The following is a 22,612-nucleotide window of genomic DNA, read 5'->3' as shown; positions in this document are numbered from 1 at the left end:
AAGCAAGGTGATGGACAGGGACCTGAGAAGTTACATACTTCAAACGTGACAAGGGAGAAGAGATAGCTGAATTTTATTAAATCTTCACAACACCAATAACCTCCAGTACAGTGGGTTTCAAAAATTACCCCAAAACACGAAGTTTCTTTGACATAAAACCAAAAACTACCCTCAGTACTGCATTTTTCCACAAGAGGACACTAAAATAATAAGAAAAATAAGTTGTACAGAAACGTAGAACTACCATATAGCATTCTTCTTCGTTAGCCAAGTGGAATACTTTTCACTTACTATTTTGCAGCGAAGTAGGCAATAATTACTTTTCTACTAATGCGCATTTTAGTCATTCTAGTGATTCTTACTTGGCTTTTAGTGTGTCTCAGGCGGCACGAAAACCAGATATATTTAAGCCTGTCACAGACAAAAATCTACCCTTTCGAGCCCCCTGCCGCACCTGGGGCAGCGACCCGGGCGCGCTCCCTCCCCGTTCGCCTCCTGCTATTCCATTTTCACGGAATCACAGGATCCACTGGGGCTGGAAAAGACCTCTGGAATCATGGCCGGACACCACCGTGTCACCCAGACCAAGCGCCACGTCCAGTCTTTCCTCAAACACCCCCAGGGAGGGCGACTCCAGCACCTCCCCAGGCAACCCGTTCCGCTCATTCACGCCCCACTCCCCCGCGCCGCGATAACGTGAGGGGGGGCGGCGGCGGCCGAGCGCCATCGCCGGCCCCGGGGCGCGGGGGCGCCTGTGCCCGCGGGGGCTCCCCTGGGGCTCCGCGCCGCGGCTCCTGCGCCGCCCCTCGCGCTCAGTCAACAACCGCGCGGCTCGGGCGGGCGCGCCCGGCGCTGGGCGAGGCTCTGGGCGAGGCACCGGAGCTGGAACCGGGACCAGACACAGCCACGGCGGAGCTGAAGGCGCCGAGGGCGGCGGGCCCGGGGCGGGACAGCTCTCGCGAGAGCCGCGCCGGCGGCCATTTTGGCCATGGATTGGCGGCGGGGCGGGGCCGCGGCGCTGCCCGCGGGAGCGGAGGAGGAGGAGGAGAAGGAAGAAGAGGAAGAGGAGGAGGAAGAAGAAGAAGAAGAGGAGGAGGAGAAGGAGGAGGAGGAGGATGAGGATGAGCCGCGGGCGTCCCCCCGCCTCTCGCTGCTGCTGACGACGGCGCTCGGCTCAGCCTGCTGCGGGCTTCGCGCCGCGCCAGCGGCCATGGTGCCGAGCGAGGAGAACCAGCTCGTCCCCAAGGAGGTGAGCGGTGGCGGCGGCGGCCCCTGTGGCGGGAGGGAGGGAGGGAGGCCCGGGGCGCCGGCCGCGGACGGGGCGGAGGAGGCCTGGACCGACCCCGCCGTGCTCGTACGCGGCCCGTCTTTGTGCAGAGAGCGGGGGGGGAAGGGGCTGGCGAGGGGAGAGGAGGAGGAGGCCGGGGCCGAGCGCAGGGCCCGGGCGGCCCGAGGGCTGCACCTGTCCGTGCCCGGCATGCGGGCCCGGCCTGCGCGGCGGGGCCGGGCCGTGTCACGGGGCCGGGGGCAGCGCGGCCCCTCCCGCCGGGCGGGCAGGGCCTTCGGTGAGGGCAGAGCTGCGAGCGGGCCCGGCGGGCTCGGCCCAGGGGAAGGGGCCGGCGATGCCGAGAGGCCGCCGCCGAGGTGCGGGGCCGCCCCGACCCTCCCCGGGGCGCCCGCGGTGGGTGCCGCGGGGAGCGGGCCGAGCAGCGGGTCGTCTCCTTTATTCTGAGCCCCTCGCCTCCCCTGTGCTGCGGGGGAAAGGGGAAAGGCTTGTTTTTGGCCACGGGGTAAAGATAAGAGGCTGAGTGAAAGAGGAAGGCGAAGGCTCTGTCCCGCAGCGATAGGAGAATGACACGTGTCAAGCAGAGCGATTCTGTGCAGGGGAAGGAGTGCGGGTGATGGCATGGAATGTTTGGAAACAGCTGCTCCTGGAGTGGTATCAGCAGAAACTTTGTTTCCCGAGCAGGTAGCCTTACGCATTCAGCCAACTTTTCTGACAGTTTTGCTGTTCCTGGTAAATTACTCAAAGCCTTCCTGTTGTTTTTTTTGTCAAATGTCGGCGTTTACGTTTACCTGCTCCGTCGTGTGTTCTTGAGGGAGGCTTTGTCAGGCAAGGACGCCGATTTTGTGGAGTTTAGCAAAATGAGGTGCTGGTCTTTAAGTAGTATCCTTGAGCAGATCTGTGAAACAAATAACAATACAGAATTTTAGAAACGACTTTTTTGTCCGTGCAATTGTACAGGTGTGTATGTAGGACAGAGGTAACTTCACCTCTTGTTTTCTTTTTTTAAAATACTGAGGCTTAAAAGACTACATTTAGTCTTTGTACAGGAAACAGAAATCTCCAAAACCTTCAAATAAGGGATGGAGTGTAGTAGCTAGTATACTTAAATATTAGCTTTTAAACAAAATCTCCAAAAATGTAAATCCAGGTATAGAAGATGTAGTAGCTTCTATACTTGAATACTTCATTTTAAAAACAAACATAGAGACAAAGGAGAATGGCAGGAGAAACATTGTGACAGTAGCTGTAGTTAATAGTAACAGACAAGGTATTTAATAGAAGCAGCTAGTTGAGGCTGTTTCTTTAGTTCTGTGTATTAATAGTATCCCCCTTGGCTTTAGGGTTGTATTCGGAATATATGCATGAATCAGCTGTGTATTTTTAACTGAGTCATTGGACTAGGATTTTGAATGCACTTTTATCTGTAGGGAGGGAAGTGTGGGTAAAGGAAGATGAATATATGTGATTATAGATGTGGATATCTTGAACAAACAGTGTGAAATCTATAAACTTTGTGCATTGATAATGCTAGAGTGAGTCTCTTTTTCTCAGCAAGTTTTCTCAAGTTCTTTATTGTGTCCCTGTGCATTTTTTAAGTAAATTAAACTGAACAGAATATTAATAAAATCAAATTGAGGAAGAAAACAGATTAACTATTTGTGTTAAGGCCATCTGTTTTTTTATATATGTCTATATACACACACACACGTTGTAATAGAAGTTTGTCTTGAACTTTTTCAATGTTTTTCAGTATATCCTCATTTTTATTTTAGTGATATGAAGTTTAACAAATGTTATGCTGTAACATTCACATTAAGTCCTTCTGAGAGTCATTAATAGTCTCACTGCAGAGAACACTGTGAGTTATGGGTAAACAGAATTCTCCAGGTCTCAACAGCCTACTTCTAAATATTCCTATTGTACCATCAGCAGCAGCTGGAGGCAAAGCAGGATCGTTTGGAGTTTCAGTTCTGCTCTTTAGGGATGGATAAAGGGTTATAGTTCACGATTTTTGTCCTTTCCTGATGGGCTGAGTGGTATCACTTGTGCCATTTCAAAGATTAAGCTGGGCTGTGAACCAGTGTCTGGTAAAGATGAGGACACAGCCATCTTTTTCTTTACATTCCAGTGTAAAAGAGCAAGAAGAAATGGAATGTTGTGTGCTTTAGGCCGATTTAGGGAATGACTAATCATCTAAAGGAGTGAATGGGAAAAGGATTTTGGTTCATGTGTGCAGGTGATGCCTTGGTAGATAAGTAGCAGGAGGTGTGTGTAGCATTACCAGCCTCTGTGTGTTGGAATGGAAAGATAAGTATTAGGTTGATTTTAAGTCTTCAGTTTATGTTTGTATCCATAGTTTTGCTTATGCTAACAGGAGCTCAGCTTGCTCTTTTTAAAGTCTATTGTATGGATTTTTTCATTAGCTTTTGTAAGGAGTAATAGCATGTTTTCATGGATCCAAAGTGCTAGTAGTTTCACTGCTGCACTTAGAATATCTTTTATTAGTCTCCTATGAAAACTTTTCTTTTGGACATTGCATAGCCTCAGCTGCATCTCTGAGGTCAAGGTAGTCGGGGTCTTGTTATTTTCTCTTGCTCATAACTTTGGCATAAAGTTCTTTTTCCTTGGGAACAGATGGATTAAAGCAGTTTCTAATAAGCCAGTGTTGGGATTTCTTTTTATATTAAGATTTTTGCCCAGGCTATGCAGGCATTTAGTACACTTGTTCTTGCATCCCTACTGCTGCCTAATGCTTTCCCAACTGTTCCTGTAATTGTGTGACCAATAATTCCTTATGGTGTGGGCACTGAATCTCTGATCACTAGATGTGGAGTTCAGTGTGAACTGGTCCATGTTCCTTTTCCTTCCAGTCCTCAATTCCTTTGCCCTCTTCATCTGAAAGGTAAATAATTCAGTTTAGTTTTATTTTATATCCAAGAAACAGAAGGCATTGAGTAACATGCAGAACAATGCTGCATCCTGGTAGTAAAATCTGAGCATATTCTGTAAAAACTGCTTTATTAATAGGTGTCAGTTTTTACCCCCTTCATCTAGTAAAACAGTAATCCTGGAAAAGGAGGGGGAATAGCATAAGTAAGATGATAATGCAAATAAGAAAATGGTACTGTCAGAAGAGAAGACACATCTTTGGCTTTCAGTGTTTCTTACAGGAAAAGTTAATTTGAAACTTATTTTGGGAAACTCTACTTGAACTAGAAAACAGTAAAATTTTGTCATCAATGCAGTTGGTGAGAAAGGTGCCTGTGTGTGTTTACTGGTGATATAAGTGAACTTTACTAAGACTTCTCTTGAAAATCAAGATGCATCAGAACTTAGTGAATATTGGTCAGAATATAAGAAGTATGTTGTGCTCTGAGGTTTCTTGAAGTGTCTGTGCCACTGATTAAATAAATGCTGTGCAGATACTTTCTCAACATGTTCCAGCATGAGCTATCCAAAGTACACCTGTCAGAATAAATATATATATATATGCTTTGTACTTGCTGCCATTAAATCAAGCAAGGTAGTGTGAGTTCTCCCTCAGCTCAACTAATGTGAGTCTTTTCATCCCTACACTAATGAATCCATTTTAATCTTCTGCATTGAACAAATCAAATATGTTTCTTGATGGATATCCTTCTGACTTCCTCATTAGAAGAGCGGGAATCTGATTAAGATATTTTGCAATTCTCTTCAGTAAAGGGATGCTGTTCTTTTCAGTGATGATGACATCCTTGTTTTTTCATTCCCATGTATTAAGAGATTCTACAGGTGGTTACAGCTTGCATAATTTATCAGTTTTTCTTGCTTTCCTTCTCATGTGCTACATTGTACAACATAAAGGTGTGATTGTGACAGCTGGAGATTGTGACTGCTTCATGAACAGCTATTTTGGAAATTAAATTTAGGAAACACACAGAATTCTACTAAATAATTTGTTCCTCAAAAACAGACACTTTCTGCATGATGTTCAGGTAGTAATTTAGTTTGGTGGATAAGGCTTGAGAGTAGAATGCAGAAGCTTTCCTTGCTTTGTTCAGGCACTGGGCTGTCACAGTTTACTTTGCCTTGCTATGTACATCTGGGTATTTAATCTGCAGTCTGGAAAGATGATCAGGATCATTAACTGACAGCACCTCGAGGTCATCTGAGGAAGAGTTTTTGCCTGAGAGGTACCAACTACCTGTTGGGTAATACTGGGTGTGCTGGAGCCTCAGTCTGTAAATGCTGCTGGCTCAGTTACTCCTCAGTAGAACAATCAGACAGCTAAATAACAAACCACTTTGTTTTTTCCTGCAGTAATACATTTTGAACATCACCACAAACCATAAAAGCCATTTTCTCTGTGATTTGTGCGTCACTGGTGATTAAAGTTCCTAAATCAAATACGTACAGTAGTAGAAGTATAATCCTTAATTTTTTTTTTTTGCTGTGCAGCTTCACACTGCTGCTCAAACTAGTAATGAAGTTTTTCCTAAGCTGTGAAGTATTTATTGGGAGGCAGAGAATACTTTAAAGATTTGTCAGTGTTGCATTCTACACTCCTTTGAGCTCAGGCTTTCAGTATACAACAAAAAAGTTTCTGGTGCTTCACTTGTTGCCATTATAAACTAAAGTCCACTAATTCTGTTTTCTGTTGTTTTTAAAACCTGTGGACTTAATCAATGCAGCCCTGCATCATAGTTTTAAAATGTTAGTCAAACCAACACACAAATACTGATGAAAATCATTATTATCCAACCTCTTTTTGCTGATAGAATGTGTTGATATTAATATAAGATTAAAAATTGTGGACATTTACTGAAATAGACCTGTAATTTGTGTCACCTTTGAATTACATGGTTTAGTCTTGTCAGAATTAAATGGGGGGGTGGGGTATTATTTTATATATTTTCCCCCATACATTACTGTTGGTACTGTAATGGACTAAACTATCTAAAAACATCCATATATCCAGGCACAGGTTCACTCTTTTTGTTGTATTTGAAAATATGTTGGGTTTGTGTAAGACAGCAAGTGTGAAAGTTATGCCTCTAGAAAATTGAGCAGTTGAGTTACATGTACATGTTCAACCTTCTTATTCAGTTTGGAAAAGTTTTTGATTCCTTTGTGAATGCTTAAGGTGATATTTTACACTTTACCCTTTGAGAATTAATATGGTATACCTTCAGGTGAGCTGCCTGTTCAGCACGTTATTATTTTTCTTGTCTTGAGCAAAATATTTTGAAAACAAGGCCATTAGTAACTAAATAACTGATTATTGTGAACTTGTGATCAAATGACAACCAACTTGACCACAGCTTCAGGCATTGCAAAATGTGTAGTGTTTTCTTTGATTCTTTTGGATATTTGGTATGTCTTCAGCTTGCACTAAGCAAGTGCTCTTGCACAGCATTGCCAGTTGAAATAACTTCCAAACAGGATGTTGGGCATGTTCTAAAAATACTGAGGGGTAAAATTGGTACAGATCACTTGATTCAATGTAGTGTTTGAGATCGTGATCACAAGGATGCTTTAGGTGCTTCTGAAAAGTGCCAACAGATCATTTTAGGTTGGCAGTTCTGTGGATAGCTTAGAACTGGTTATTGTGCTGCAGCTGGGGTGTAGCTTCTCAATAATCACATGTGATGAAAGCTGCCTCAGTAACATGAGGAATTTTGTCAGAGAACTGCAGGAGCTAAAGGAATGCAAGGCAGGTGTGCTGACTGATTTGTGTAGGTGTTGTGCTGAGATCAGTAATAATGAAGGAAAGGAAAAAAGTATCAGCAAATTTCTGTAGAGTACCTGGGTTTTGTAAATAAAGTATTTTCATCAGTTAATGTATGGAAAAATCATCTAGGTCCTTTCTCATATACACATTGTCCTGTCTCTTCTTTCTGTGGAGACACTGTGCTCAGAGTTCCATGTTCTCCCTGGAGCCCTTTGTGGCAGTGGGAGCAGGCAGAGTTTGTGCCCAGGCTTCCTGGGTGCTGACACTGTGAACTGTCCCCTTCACTCTGCACATCACTGCTGGAGAGCTACCCAGGAATCCCTGCTAACACACCTCACTGTTCATCTTCTATTTTTCCTACCCCAGCAGCAGCTGGGCAGTTTAAAATTAGAAAGTTATTAAAGAGTTTAAAACTATGCCCGTAGTTGTGTTTCAATCTCTGAACTGTACAGGATTTTAATTTTTTAGCATACAGGTCTGTTGGTGATTTTGGAGGGAAGTAAACCTTTGTTTCAAAATTGTCCAAAAAGAGAAAGCTCTTCTTAGTACTAGTTTTGGTCAGACTTTTAATTTGTTTTTATGCTAGTGTCGCCTCTGTAATGCAATCCAGCAGAAAGTCCTTTAGAATATTAGCATAGGAAAATGTTTCCATAAATTCATGGTAATTCCATGCTGGAAGAAATGGGGGGCAAGTCCATCCCCTACTTCTGGAACTCTCCACAGGAAACAAATGTTGTGATTATAGGTTAATATGTGAAAGTGTAGTAAGGATCTCATAGTGCTCTTGCAGATACTTCTTTTTTTGAAGGAAAAGAATGAACGTGGTGATTAAGAAGGAGGAGAGAAGATGCAAACAAAGGAAGCTGTATAAAGATGAGGCTGTTTCAGATCTGAATGTAAAGGTTTTATTGTAATGAATTAGAGAGGCTGGCCGATAGTTTGCAAGTGTAGAGAGCTTCATTTACCTTTAATTCTCACAATTATTTTAGTGGGGTTACAAAACTTCTTGCAAGTTAAACAATTCAGGGTCATAGGATGAAAGAAAATACAATCAGTTAAAATTATAACCTTTAGGAATAAGAGAGTGATATACTCAAAATGTCCAGCAGTTAAAAGAAAACTGTTTTGATTTAATACTATTCTCTATTACCCCTTAATTTATTAACAGGAATCTGTGTTAGAGTTCTTGTGTGATCTATAGGCATGACCAGGAAATATTTGCACTCTTTTGTTATTGAGAGTTGCTACCTTTGATTTATTTTTTTTTTTAAGGGAAGTAATTAATTGTGAATCACCTTAATTTACCATATTTAAAAGACCATTAGGAGATAAGTGTAAGAAGACTGGTTCTTCAGGATGTCCTAAGTAAGACATATTTAAAGTCTTTTAAAATATGAAAAATAGCTTCTGTGAAACTGAGAAGTGGCTGTTTTGGTCTCTAGTTCAGCTCTCCCCAGGTCTGTGTCCCCTCACACTGTATCCTTTTCTAATGTCTCTGGAACACCCTCCAGGCATGTGCTTGTTTCTGGTCCCATCACAACTTTTTTCATTGTCTTTCTGCTCTTTTGTGTTTCTTACAAATGACCCAGTAATGCACAACAGTAGGGGCAAGCTCTCAAAGGTAAATGATAGCCTCATAACACACTCTTTATTTCTGAGGCCAAGGGTTATTTTTGGACATATTTAGAAAGTTGGAAGTCTTAGACTTTGAAGTGTATATGTATTACAAAAATAACTTGTCTAGTTGGCAGCTGGCATGCAACTCTGCTTCAGTGAGGTGGCAAACACTTTTAATTGTTTTTAACTGCAATTTTGTTACTAAAGAAGCTTTTCTGAGGAGGTGGTCTTTGAAAACAATAAGGAAATCCATGATCTACATGAGGCAGAGAAGAGAGTAAAACATGTACCCCCATTTTCCAAAGGGAACAAGATCACAGAGGCCCTGCTACAGAATTTATTTTGTGCCTCTTTTCTTCTCTGCATCAGGTCATCCCCTTCAGGAAAGCATTTGTAGGGTTCACTTAGGCAGGGACGTTGGGCTCAGTGTGGCCCAGCTTCCTTCTGGGATCTGCAGCAGGCTGGAAAACAGAGCTGGCATGGCACAAGAACAGAAGCAATGGGATTGATGCAGTAATTATGCTTTTTGCTCCCCAGGTAGAGTTGTTATTTAGTAATTTAAGCACTACTACATATAATATATACATTTAAAATACTCCTTTTACTACTGTATTGGTGCTGTTATATCATGTAGTCCTTTTCCAGGAGAGTTAAGGATTCTGTTCAGAAGTTAGAGGGCTAACTGAGATTAAAGCTAACCCAGTCAAAAACACAACCAGAAATTATTAATTTTAAGAAGGCTTAGCTATCTGAGCCTGCTCAGCATGTACCTGCATGACCATTTGTACCAGCACAAGAAAGGGGAGAGTGTTGGGGTGGAAAGAAGCAGGTGGGAGCAAGACTGCTTCTTCTGGCAGCAGTTTGAGCTATTCCAGCTTTAGCTGCTTGTGTAACTGAAGCTTTGCTGTGTTTGAAGGTTTTAGGCTGCTGTGTGTGTGTGAAATGTCACCAGTGCACTATAAATTCATCAAAATCCTACATGTTGAGTTTCCAAAATAGGTGGAACATGCTCATATTATTGTATTAAGGGTATTATTTAATTTTTCAATTGGAATGTTCTTAATGAGATCTCATTCAGGCATCAGTTTTGTTCTTTTGAAGTATATCAAATACTGTTGTAGGAAAGCATTGCTGAGTGCCACAGACTGAAGTAGAGGGGAAGCAGTGTAACCAAGGTCATAATGCTGCAAACGTGTTCAGTGAGACAGTTTGTGTGAACTGAAGTAGATGAGAGTTCACAGGGTTGAAATCAGAGATCAGGCTTTGTAATGGGGGACATCATTGGGCTACCCTGTGTGGGGTTTTTTTGTCTCTCAGATTTTTAATCTGTTGACAACTGTCAAAAATATTTTGTCATTTTTTTCTTGATTCTCTTTTCCTTTCATTGTCTGAAGTCTCTTAAACTGTAGTTGTGGCAATGGGAAGTTGTTTGGAGTGATCCATTAAAAGTGAATGGGTATTAGAAGTTGATAAGCAACGAGAATAAACAAAAAATAAAGACACATTTGAGTCATGACAAATTAAACCAATAATAATATCATTTTCAAGACTATATATTAATATTGCCTTGTTGAGTGTTAACCTTGGTAGACATGCAGCTGCTTACTCCCTTCCCACCCTCAGCTGGACAAAGGAAGAGTATAAGCAAAACAATTTGAAGGTCAACGTAAAATTGTTTAATAAGTAAAGAAGAAGTGTAAGAGTGGGGGGAGGGAAAGAAGTCCCAAAAACAAGGGACACAAAGGCAATCACTCACTATGTTCTACAGGTAGATCAAAGTGCAGCCAATTTCCACGCAAAGGTGGAGCCTAACTAAACCTCCTCTTTTCCCTTTTGATGCTGAGCATGGCAGTACATGGCATGGAATGTCTCTTGGCTTAGTTTGGGTCACCTGAGCCTGGCACGGCCCCCAGTCTGTTCCCTGGGGGAGCAGAGTAAGACTCACAGGAGGTGTTGATGCTGCGTAAACACTCCTCAGCAGGAGCCAAAACTTTGTGTTATCAGCACTTTTTCAGTCACAAATCTGAAGTATAGCACCTTAGAGGCTTCTGTGTAGAAAATTGTCTCTATTCCAGCCTGGCCTGGTACAGAGTCTTTTGGTAGTTTTCCTTCCAATTTCTAGTCTTGTTCCTAGTTGAGTGGATAGACTGAAAGAGCTTCCTTAAGTCTTGTGAATCCTTAATATCACATCCTGGAGGGAGGGAAACCAGGGAGGGGGTGAAGGTTAAATAATTATCTGTATATAGGATATATATTCTTGAATTTTCATGGTATTTTAGGCTCATGATGAAGTAATTTTTTTTCCTTACTTGTCATGGTACTGAAATCCTGTATTTAGTTTTACTAGCTTCAAAACATTGTTTTGGAGTTTGCCTGAAGTCTCTCCAGGTATAATGAAGAATTTGAACCTGAGGATAAAGTATGTTATTCAGGTACTCATAAACCTGATACCACAAAGTCTAATTCAGAATTAAATGAGTGTCTAAAGGGTCAGTATTTTTTTTTTTTGTGTCGGGAAGCATTCTATCAAGTTAACAGCTCAAAGTTACTGTTTAACATCTCCTGGGATCAGTATTTTATAGAGTGTATTCAGTTTGCCACAAGTGTACTATAAAACACTTCTTTGTAAACTCTGTTTTGGTTCAGGCATTTGTAACAGGATTGTAAGTGCACTGTTCCCTCAGTAACTCAGACTAGGCTGCAGTGAGGCACCTGTGTTGACTAACAACTCACAGTGCTCTGACAGAATTAGGTAAGCTGTCTTTGAGAAAGAAGTTCCTTCTTTCCTCTAAAACAAAGCCAAATGTGAGTCTGAGACCACCTGCTCAATGCTTCCCTCATTCCGAGGACCTTTATCATCCCGTGTTTGCCTCCCAGGGAAGTGCCCCTGCTCACCTCACTGTATCAGGGAAGCTGGCCTCTAAAAAGGGATTTGTTGGGCTTGGAAAAAGCGTGGAGGAGTGTGACTAGCTCTGCTGGGGGGAGAAGGGAGTTGTGGATTGTAAGGACTCTGGAGTCTATGGTTCAAAATGGACTGGGATGAAAAGAGCAGGTTTTGGGTGGAAATGGTACCCTGGTGCTCTCTGAGTATTCTCCCCTTACTTGCTGTATATTTGAAAGGTTTTTGGCCTTCAGGTTTTGTGCAGAATACAGTGCTGTCAGCACTTATCCAGCGTGGTGTTGAATGGGTTGGACCTCTTGGAATAGGTGAAAGAATTCCTGAATTATGGTTGTGGGTTCTCAAGGAATTGATTTGATAGTAGTTTGTCATCGCTGAGAAAGAGAGTTGAAATAAGGTTCTGGTCAGTTGAACTGTAGTTAACACCTGGATGTTTTTGTATGATGTTACTTTAGATGTAAAAGGTACAAATGCAGACTACTTTTTTTGTGATTGAAGGTACCAGAGTTCCCTTATCCTTGTAACTGCTGGAAATGTGCACCCAGTAGTTACACAGACTTGGAATGTGTGTCCCAAAGTTTTCCCAGCAGTAACGTGACAGGCAGCTGTCACTTCTGTGCACTTCATGTGGTAGTCTTTAGGTGCTGAAGCTACATGAGAACTGCTGTCCTAGGCTTAATCATGCAGGTAATTTTGTGAATGTAAGCAGGATGTCTGCCTTTGCTGCTTGCTACTGATCTCTTTGTCTTTCCTCTATATTGCAGTGATTTGTAAGAATTATTTACAGAGCATGGATATGTGATCATTTCAAGTCTGTGTAGGCCATTAACTTTATTTGGCAGTCAAACTTCATACATCTGTTAGTTAAACCCCTGACCTGAAACTTGAGATTTTACTTACTGTCTATTTTTATCTATTGGAAGTACTGGAATTTGGAAGTATTGAGTAGAATCTGCACGAAATTTGAGCTGGGCTTTAGGTTTCACTTTCAATCTCTGAAAATAAATTTAGAAAAGAATTAAAGCAGGAGTTAAAATCTCGTGAGAACCTTCTGTCATTTGAAAAATAAAATGTATGGTTTGTCCTCATAAGGATAGTGATATGCTGCAATAGACTTTAATTAGTTCAGTGATTCAAAGCTGAAAAATAGCAAACCACATCTAAATGCAGTGTTAAAACCACTGCAGTTCTGCATTTGAATATTGTTGTGACAGGTCTAGTAACACTCTATTTTTTTGTTCCTCTGTTTTCAACAAATACAGAACCTATATGGTCAAAGCAAGTGTCTGTCTTGCAGATGGCACTAATAACAATTCTGCCTTTGTTAGTATATACAGAAGTACAGCTTGAATTCCTTCAGTGCAATAAAATACTTTATGCTTTGCATCTTGTGGAGGCAGATCTTTCATGTTACAAAGATGAAATATTTTTTAGAAAGGTACATGGAGGAAATGCTTGTGTAGCACAGCACTCCAGAATGTCCACCCAGATCAGACCAGAGTGCTGATTGCATGTTTTTATTAAAAAGAGTCTTTTTTAGGTCTGGTCTAATAGTCATAAATCTTCTACATGCGGGTTTGTGAACGTCATCTCCTTTCTAGAAATGGAAAAATGTAAAAGGTCATAGAATCATGGAATGGTTTGGGTTGGAAAGAACCTTCAAGATCATGTAGTTCCAGCCCCCTGCCATGGGCAGGGACACCTCCCACTAGACCAGGTTGCTCAAAGCCCCATCCAACCTAGTCTTGAACACTGGGCAACCTGTTCTGGTGCCTCACTTCCCTCACAGTAAAGAATTTCTGTCATATATCTGAACAAATTTTTCCCTCTTTCGGTTTGAACCCTTTACTCCTTGTTCTGTCACTACAGTTCCTGAGGAGGAGGAGTCCCTCTCTGGTTTTACTGTAGGTCCCCTTCAGATACTGGAAGGTTGCCATGGGGTCTCCACACAACCTTCTCTACTCCAGGCTGAACAGCCCCAACTCTCTCAGCCTGTCTTCATAAGGGAGGTTCTAGTCCCCTTAGCAACTTCCTGGTCTTCCTCTGGACTCACTCCAACGGGTCCGTGTCCTTCCTGTGCTGGGGACCCTAGAGCTGGATGCAGTACTCAAGATGGGGTCTCAGCAGAGCAGAGGGGCAGAATCCCCTCCCTTGACCTGCTGACTGGGCTCCTTTTGATGAAGCCCAGGATACATTTGGATTTCTGGGCTGCGAGTGCTTTGCTGGGTCATGGTGAGTTTTTCCTCAACCATCAGCCCCAAGTCCTTCTCCACAGGGCTGCTCTTATCCATTTTCCCACGGCCTGGAGGTGTGTCTGGGATTGCCTTGGCCCACGTGTGGGACCTTGCACTTTGCTTTGTTGAACTTCACGAGGTTCACACGCCCCCCTCTCCAGCCTGTCAGGGTCCCTCTGAATGGCATCTCTTCCCTCCAGCATGTCAACCACACCACACAGCTTGATCTCATCTTGCAAACTCACTGAGGCTGCACTCGACCCCGCTGGATTTCCACCCTCAGCAAGATGGAGTGACTTGGGATGAAAGTATCAGTGTTTCAATATTTTTTGAAACGTTAGCATTTGAAATTAGAATTTCAAGTATTTATTTGCTTGACAAGATTTCTGTGCTACAACAATCAATAGGATGGTTTCCTAAACTGTAGCCCTAAGTAACCATCTGCATTTGCCTTTTAGATGCTTATGCTGAGGGTCTGCAGCTTCTTTCATGGTATGGCAAAGTAGCAGCATCGAGCTTTGAGGACTCCTCACCAGTACTGAATGGATGTGCTCACTGCCTGAGGAGTTGCTCTTATTTCTTCTGAGGAAAAGTCTGTAGGGTATTTTTGTATGTGGCTGTGAATACCATGTGTAGGTTAACTTGAAACCCTTGAAGTGTGTAGTTAATATGGTTATTGATTTTTGTGGGGTGTAATAAATAATTTTGGGGTTTGGGGAATTCCAGAGTCATTTTTATCAGGGTAAAATTAAGCAACTTTATAAAATGACCTCTGTTCTCTTAATTGTACTTTAAACCACAAAGTTCCATGATGAGAGGAGCTTTTGTAGTAGAATTGAACTAGTGGTTATTATAAAGTATGTTTGTAGAGTGTTAGAGTGAATGCTTTAATTGAAAAGTAGGGAATGCTGCATTTGGAAGATTGACACATCTGTGTGATTTTAACAAGGCCAAGTGCCAGGTCCTGTACTTGGGGCCCTGCAGTGCTACAGGCTTGGAGAAGAGTGGCTGAAAAGTGACCCAGTGGGAAAGGATCTGAGGGTGCTGGTCGACAGCAGCTGAAGGTGACCAAGAAGGCCAGTGACATCCTGGCTTGGATCAGGAATAATGTGTCCAACAGGACCCAGGGCACTGATTGTCCTCCTGTGTCCAGTTCTGGGCCCCTCAATTCAGGAAGGAGATTGAGGTACTGGAGTGAGTCCAGAGAAGGGCAATGGAGCTGGTGAAGGGTCTGGAGCACAAGTCCTGTGAGGAGCAGATAAGGGAGCTGGGAGTGTTTAGCCTGGAGAAGAGGAGGCTCAGGGATGACCTTACCACTCCCTACAACTCCCTGAAAGGAGGTTGTGTGAGCTGAGGTTGGCCTCTTCTCCCAGGCAACCACCGACAGTACAAGAGGACAGAGCCTCAAGCTGCGCCAGGGGAGCAATGTCTTCACAGAAAGGGTTGTTAAGTGTTGGAACAGACTGCTCAGGGAGGTCGTGGAGTCACCGTCTGGAGGTGTTCAAGAAATGGTTGAACATGCACTGAGTGCCATGGTCTGGTTGACAAGGCAATGCTCGGCCAAAGATTGGACTCAATGATCTTGGAGGTCTTCTCCGAGCTAAATGATGCTGTGATTTTATGATTTGTCCTGTCAGAGCAGCTGAAGGCTCTCAGTTAGTTACTTCTAAAATTTCTGAACATCATGTAAACAGTGTAATTTATAAATTTGATTTGTTTGATCTCTTCTCTGGGATTTGTTTAGTGACATAGCTCTTGAAAATCTTCCAGCAGTTCTTTAACTGAGGAAACAGGAACTGAGAACCCAGCACAGAAGCATTTTTATAAAAGAAGCAGCCTGTAGATGTGCCTGTCTGCCCCTTCCACCCTCCACTGCTTACCCCAAATCAAATAGCACACCACACTTTACGTGTGCCCCTGTGTCTACCAGACTTGGCTGCCTGTCTCTGGAGAGAAGGATTTCAGGCTAAAGCAAGGGCTCTTTGGAGTCCCTGATTAGGAGGAAAATTGTAAGACTTAATTAAGTCTTATGACACAGGGCATTGTACTTGATAATGATCAGAACGTTATAAGTCAGCAGTTTCAAAATTGTGGTTCTGAAACTCTTTTAAACTTTTGAATCATTTTAGCAAAATGTTTGTAACTTCCAGTTGAGAGCAGGTAAAACTAGTAAGCAGCAAAACATTTCAATTGTGGGATGTTGGTTTTCTGATTTTTTTTTTTTTGGTTGGTTTTTTTTAAATTCTTAAAACCTCTGTCAAATCTGAAATTACAAACTGGTGTATAAAGAAAACTTCTAGATAAAACAATTAATAATCTTGGAATTTAAGGCTTCAAAACTGAATCTTCAGCTCTGAACACAAAGGAAAAAAAAAATCTTGCTTTATGTGTCATCCTGCTGAGAAGTTAAATGCAGGAGTCTAATTTGGGCTGGTTTTGTAGGTCATTTGGTGGGGCAAATAGGGCACGTCAGTAAAGATCATGTCGGTGTTTTTTGTTTTGATAATCTTTACTGAGGGCACAGTTGAAGAAATTTGGAGAAAGAACAGTGATGTTATTAGCATCTTCATTCTCCCTTCCTGTTTTTCCTTACTGGAAAAATGCTTCGGGTTCAGAAACTGGTTAATTTGATGTTTGCAGTCAGAAAACAGTTGCGTCCACGTCATGTTTGCTTCTGCATTTTTGGGGGTACCACAGAGGTACTAAGGCAGGGTTACTTTAAGAGTGTTAGGAATAAAGTCAGTAACGTCATCTCTTTTCTACCTTCAGCTGCATACTTCAAAATGGGTTCATATTAATAAAAACTTTCCTACAGGAAGTAATTCAGGCATGAAAGAAGAGTTTCGTATGAAACCGGAGAGCTTCATAATTTATACATGCAATAATAAATTGAATTACAGGGTTATATGCTAATCCTGTGCTTGAGCCATTTCAGGTAAAATGTTTACCTATGCCTGGAGGGCTTTTTAAAGATAATCAAGGAACTTGTTAATATGAATTTGTACCTTGAATTGTTTACATTTTCTTATCCATTCACTTCTTACTTTATGAAATGTAGTCTGACGCATATTACAACTTAACTGGCATTTTCTGTAACATTGCTGCTATGATAATTAAAGAAGTCTATTTCTTCTGAAGTTTTTTTGTGAACGGTGCTTTGAAAGTCAGTTATAATATTTTGCTTATACTGTAAAACTGACTTTATGCAGGATAAAAGTCAATTGACAACTTTGAAATATCATGACTTGTTGATTTTGTTTTCATATGCTATAGGATATGTTTTGGAGTTGCAGACAAAGTATCTTTGCTGAAATGAAGAAGAAATTTTCACAGGTAGACAGATGAAATCAACTTAATAAAATGATAACCAAGAACCATAATAAAAGCATGATGCTGTAGCTTTTATTTTAACATGAGCATGACCTATTGACATGAAATTTTTTGTGCATGTTCCTGAATACAAAGATGAGGTACGTGGCCAGTCTTAACAGCAGAAGCTTCCAACTGAGTGTGCGTTTATATGCTTGTTACACTGGTGTGGGGGGTTTTGGCTCTCTCTAGCTTTACATTTAAAAAAAAAAAAGGAATTCTGTAGCTGTCATAAAAGATTATGTAATGACTAAAATTAAATTTTGTGCTTATGTTGTAGACTCGGTTTAACAGCAGCCTGTCAAAATGGTTTAGGGATCTGTCACTGACCAGTATTGCCTTTCACACTGTTTTTGCAGTAAAGTAGCCCCAAACAAGGTATTGCATCGTCTGATAGTTCAGATGCTGTGTGTGAATCCTTGCCAGGAACAGAGACAAACTGAGGTTATTTTTGCTTTATCTATTTACTATGAACGACTTGAAGCAGCAGCAGCAGGAATGATTGATGACTTTGCTATACTAACACTGAGTTAAACCAGTTCAGTCTGTCAGAATTACATCTGTGAACAAGGAAGAGAGGATTTGTGTGACATGGAACATCCAGCAGCCCAACCAGCAAATCTTCTGTAATCTTCTATAATTTGTTCCCTTAATGTTATTTCCATCCGTCAGATTCTGCGTGTCTAATTATTTTCAGTAGCAACTCTAATGTGAGTCACAACTGATTCACTACCAAAGGTAGCAGAGAAAGTGTGAGTGGGAGGGGTTGAATTTATAAGTCACTTCTGCAGAGAGGAGGGGAATTAGTGTTGGTTACCTAAAGGCAGCAGCACAAGGAATCGAGTCTCCAGTGGAGAACTTCTGTTCCTGATATGCTCATATACAGTAGCCCATCAAGCTGTAGGTTCAGTACAAAATTAGTGTGGGAATAATTAACTCCAAATTAACTTAGGTTTCCCTAGATGAACCTGTATGAATAGTAGCAAGTGCCTCTTAACCTCTCTGCACTGTTCTATAGAGGACGGTGGGCTTCCACCCAAAGTAAGCCTTTACCATTGCTGAGAGCTCTGGGTTGTAAGTGTAGGTTCATTTTTCCAGTTTGTTGGGGTTTAGCTGCTGCTCATCTTCTAAAAAAATCAAGAAAGAGCACCACTGAACAAGCTTTATCTTCTCTTTTCTAACCACACAGTGAAAGAGACAAATTGTGTGGTGCTTGTTTAGCCAAAAAAAAAAAAAAGGATGCTGTGCTGGGAAATTTAAAGAAGAGAGTCCAGGAGAAGTAATCACTGGTGAAATTTAATTTTAGTCTACTCAAGTACAGCCCTGTGTCTCTCTCTGGGTGCTGTAGATGAAAGTGAGGATATTATATGTCAGAATTACTTTGACTTCCAAATCATTTTCTTCTTAAAGTGTGGTTAATGTTTCAGGAATAGTTTTGTCTGTCTTCTTGGAAAGTAATTCATAAACATAAAATTCTCCAGTAAAGATGAAATTTATGAAGATGAAATGTTGCAGATTTGCTGGAAATGGTGCCTTGAATCTTCTTGAGCATGCAATTAATGAAGGTTTCCAGACAGGATATTACATTTGATAAACTTAGAGAAATTGAACTCTAAAGTCCAATCACAATCAAAAGCAAACTAACATCATACTCAAAGTGAGGGGTGAGGGTGGTTTTATTTACTTTTCTCTAACAACTTCTTTCTGATGCTGATAGGACTAGATGCTGCAGTCAGCTAACATTTTATTTTATAGTTGCATGAACTCTGCCAGCAGATCTTGGAATTTTATAAAATGAAGGCATGCAGCATCAGCTAAAATGCCCATGTTCCTTTTCAAAATATTTGGTGATGTAAGAGCTCTCCTAAGGAACTGTACCACTTTGGGGGTGGTCATCTGTGTTGTGAGGCTGGTTGTGTAGAAATACGAGGGATGCTGAAGTTGTTCAGATCTTTATTCTCTAGCAGATGCTTGTGACGTGCCTGACACTTCTAGCACGAACACAGTTATTGCCATTTATTGTTCTTATCCACTGAAAATTGTGATAGCACTGCATGTGTCTTTTTGCCTTTTTAGATGATGTGGCCTTTTAGCCATGGACTGAGATTTGGGCACGCTGACATGCATTACTAATGCTTTCTGTGTGTTACAGCTTGAAAAGGCTGAGTCCTTGGGGACTAATTATTCCTTTTGCTGACCTGATCCTTTCTTGTGTGATGTGTATTTAAATATTAGCTATTCCTTGTTGTTCTGCAATTTTGGACAATTGAAAGAATTGATTGTGCTTAGATCTTTAACTTTCTGGATTTTCAGTGTTGGGAAAATGCCATTTTTTCTTGGCTTACCTGGGTCCATAACATTTTATCATTGTTCCATTGCAACTCTCATTCGACATTGTTACTTTTCTGATTCCAGATATACTGAAGTTTCTGTTTAAACTCTCTTTACTTTGTCCAGTAGCCACTGGGCAATGCTAATTCTTACTCTGTTCAGGCAGAAGAATATCTTCTGTGACTCTGACAGTAGTGGATTTAGGGGGAAGTTGGTGGCTTGACTACGAAACTTTTTGTTTAATGGTCAGCTTCCAGGATTATTTGAAAACTTGCAAATTTTCTACATTACAGTCCTAAAAGTCAAAAAGATATATTCTTCCTTAGCAGGATTTATGATCATGTCAAAGCAAAATGGAAGCTGGAAGTGATGATTTGAAAGTCTGTTCCTGATTTGAAGCAGTCTTGTATCTGCTTGCTGGCTGAAATTCTGTGTGGAACTTGAACAGTTTCTCTACACCCAAACAAATTCCTTCTTTTTCTATAAAAATGGAACTTGTTTTTGTGTGTTTCTCCAAAGATTCTTTAATTTTCTTATACCTGCTTTCAAAAACGAATCCAGTTTTAGGATCCTTAGGTTGTAAAAGTCTATACAACATTTTATCGGCGTAGCCTTGTTTTGATTTTTCAGTTAAACTCCGAAAACATTCTTAACTTTACTCATGAATTCCCTGCTGTCATTTCAGGCAGAAAGTGCTGCTGAGGAGCCCAGGGTGCTGTGTATAATACAGGACACCACAAACTCCAAGACAGTGAACGAGCGTGTTACCTTGAACCTTCCAGCTTCCACACCAGTGAAAAGGCTGTTTGAAGACGTGGCTTCCAAAGTGGGCTACGTGAACGGATCCTTTGATTTGATGTGGGGCAATGGAGACAATGTCACGGACACGGTACAGCAAAAGGGCTTTTCATTTCCTCTTGGTAGCAGACACTTAAATCTTCACAGTATAGAAAACTTCTGTCTGTATTGCATAGGGCTCATTCAGTTCCTGTAAGATTCTGTGGTAGGTGCACCAGAGCAGAATGACAGCACTGGTTTGGTTTGGTTGAATTTTAGTCTCAAAGTGTGCTCTTTGATGATGCATGTGCTTAATCATTAAACAAAAACTAATATGATCCTTCAGCTGTAATGTTAGTTTTCATTATCAGTATGTGCTTTTAATAATAATACCCATGATAATTAATCTCTGTTTCCCGTGGTCTTGTTTGAGAAAAGTCATCTTCTCAATAACAGCATGTTGTTTAGTGACTCCCCACATTTCTTATACCTATTTTAACATATTATATACAAAAAATATGATTAATATGACTCATATGCTGTAAATCAGTGGTGGTTTTAGTTAATAGGATTTCTGTAGATGCACCTAGAAAACTTAGTAGGATTTGTTAAGAAATAGATGTTAGTTTATTTCAGGTCATGTTTATTCCTGCTGAAAGTAATTTTTTTTTTTTCTTTTAAAGAAAATAGTGTCTGCAAGCTATAGAGGACACTGGATATTGTGATGTTTGCAAGAAACTCGTAGACAGTGTCTTGACTCCTGCATAGATTAACCAACTTCTAAGCATTAAACTGTACTGTTTCTTAAACTGTTCCCAGGTTATTTCAGTAATAATAAGTGTGTTTTGTTCAGTAAATGATTATTTATTTTCATGTAATCTTACTCTGTCAGTACAGTAAAGCATCGAGCAATGGGCTTGAACGGGATCTGCTAATTGCATACAGATCTGTTAAAGAAAAGTGGGTTCTTTTTATTTTGCTCTTTTTTAGCAGACTCCAATAGATCAGAACAGTGACAAAACTATTCTTGATGCTGGTTTTGAGCCGGGGAAGAAGAACTTTCTGCATTTGACAGACAGAGACGGCGAGCAGCCTCAGACAATGCCGGTGAGTAAAATCTTCACTGAGCTACAGAAGCTACAGTGCTGGGGGGAGAGAGGTGTATGTTCTTTGTATTGCTCTTGTGAGATGAGAAAATGAAAGAAAATTGGGCTGGATGTTTCATATAATAAGCTTCTTTGGGAACCTTCCCAACAGACTTGTAGGCTGCTGTTTTACACTTGTGGGTTTCTCCTGAGTAGGGCCAATTCCAGTAGTAACGATTTGCTGTCACTCTTTATTCATACTTGTTAAATATTTATGTAATGCTTTGCTGCAAGTAGTTTTCTGAGGCTATATAATTAATTAATCATTGACATGTTCAGAGATGAATCTTAACAATACATATTTAATCCTTTACCTGATCCTATATTAGGCTGCTCTGCCAGAATTCTCAAAAATAGCAGTCCTGTATCAACAGCAGTTATCTGTTGCTGTAAATGCTTCCACATTTACCTTTATGGAAAAATAAATAAATATATTTTTATTTATATATACAAAATGAAGAGTTGTCAGTGTTGCTAGAAGCAGCTGTTTGCCATAACAAAATTTTTGAAGTTTCTTATTTCTCAAATATGTGATACACACAGCTGCAATTTATTTAAATCAAGGATTGGATAGACTAGTGATAGATTAAGATTTATTACTCAGCTCTTGTATCAGTGCAATGCTGACCTACTTAACCTTTGTTATGGACTTCATTATCTGAAAAAGGGAAAAAGAACCCCACATGTAAATACTTGTCCCCAAGGTCAGAGTTTAAGGATGATTCTGAAAGAATATTGGATTAAATTTTTTACATCTAGAAAACTTATTCTGTATTTCAGTGCAGAAAACTTGAGACATAAGAGATCCTAAATTGCAAACTTGCTTTTGTATACATTTTAATGCTGTATTTGATTATACTGTATTCTAAAGGGCCTTTGCTTCCACCACCACCCTATTCTCAAGGGATTGAGAATTTGGAGGGCAGAACTGAAGTTACACTGTGTATCTGCAATTTTGAAAAAATTGTGTGATATGCTTAGCAAAATTTATTTCTCTCTCATGGCTAAGAAATCGAACTTGTAGGTGCTTCAGTAAAAATTTATTGTCTAACTTGTGCATGAAATGGTTGTGTTTGTTTTCAGGAGGAGTCAGGTACAACAGATGAGAGTGCACAAGAGAGATTTATAGGCCCTCTTCCAAGAGAAGGCTCTGTTGGATGTACCAATGACTATGTCAGTCAAAGCTATTCTTATTCTTCAGTCCTGAGCAAATCAGAGACAGGTATAACTCTCATGTGAAGG

The 22,612-nt window shown here is 40.9% G+C and overlaps 1 protein-coding gene across 5 annotated transcripts in view; it reads left to right on the top strand.

The window, feature by feature from the left end:
• The first annotated feature begins 973 nt into the window (after nucleotides 1-973).
• The window catches only part of USP47 (ubiquitin specific peptidase 47), a 52,462-nt gene continuing 30,823 nt past the window's right edge, over nucleotides 974-22,612 (top strand). For 2 of the 5 annotated variants that reach the window (XM_027651163.1, XM_027651161.1), the window contains exons 1-4: nucleotides 974-1,249; nucleotides 20,134-20,337; nucleotides 21,216-21,332; nucleotides 22,454-22,592. In XM_027651163.1, the coding sequence (XP_027506964.1) occupies nucleotides 989-1,249; nucleotides 20,134-20,337; nucleotides 21,216-21,332; nucleotides 22,454-22,592 (721 nt within the window). In that variant the 5' untranslated portion in view covers nucleotides 974-988. Of the gene's footprint in view, nucleotides 1,250-17,021; nucleotides 17,082-20,133; nucleotides 20,338-21,215; nucleotides 21,333-22,453; nucleotides 22,593-22,612 lie in introns of those variants that run through there. The other 3 variants (XM_027651165.1, XM_027651162.1, XM_027651164.1) reach the window with 3 other exon arrangements.

Source organism: Corapipo altera, unplaced genomic scaffold, assembly GCF_003945725.1.
Source record: "Corapipo altera isolate COAL_440 unplaced genomic scaffold, ASM394572v1 78, whole genome shotgun sequence".
Taxonomy (NCBI): domain Eukaryota; kingdom Metazoa; phylum Chordata; class Aves; order Passeriformes; family Pipridae; genus Corapipo; species Corapipo altera.
The sequence above is the reverse complement of the archived record's forward strand: the minus strand, read 5'-3'. Positions and strand labels throughout refer to the sequence as shown.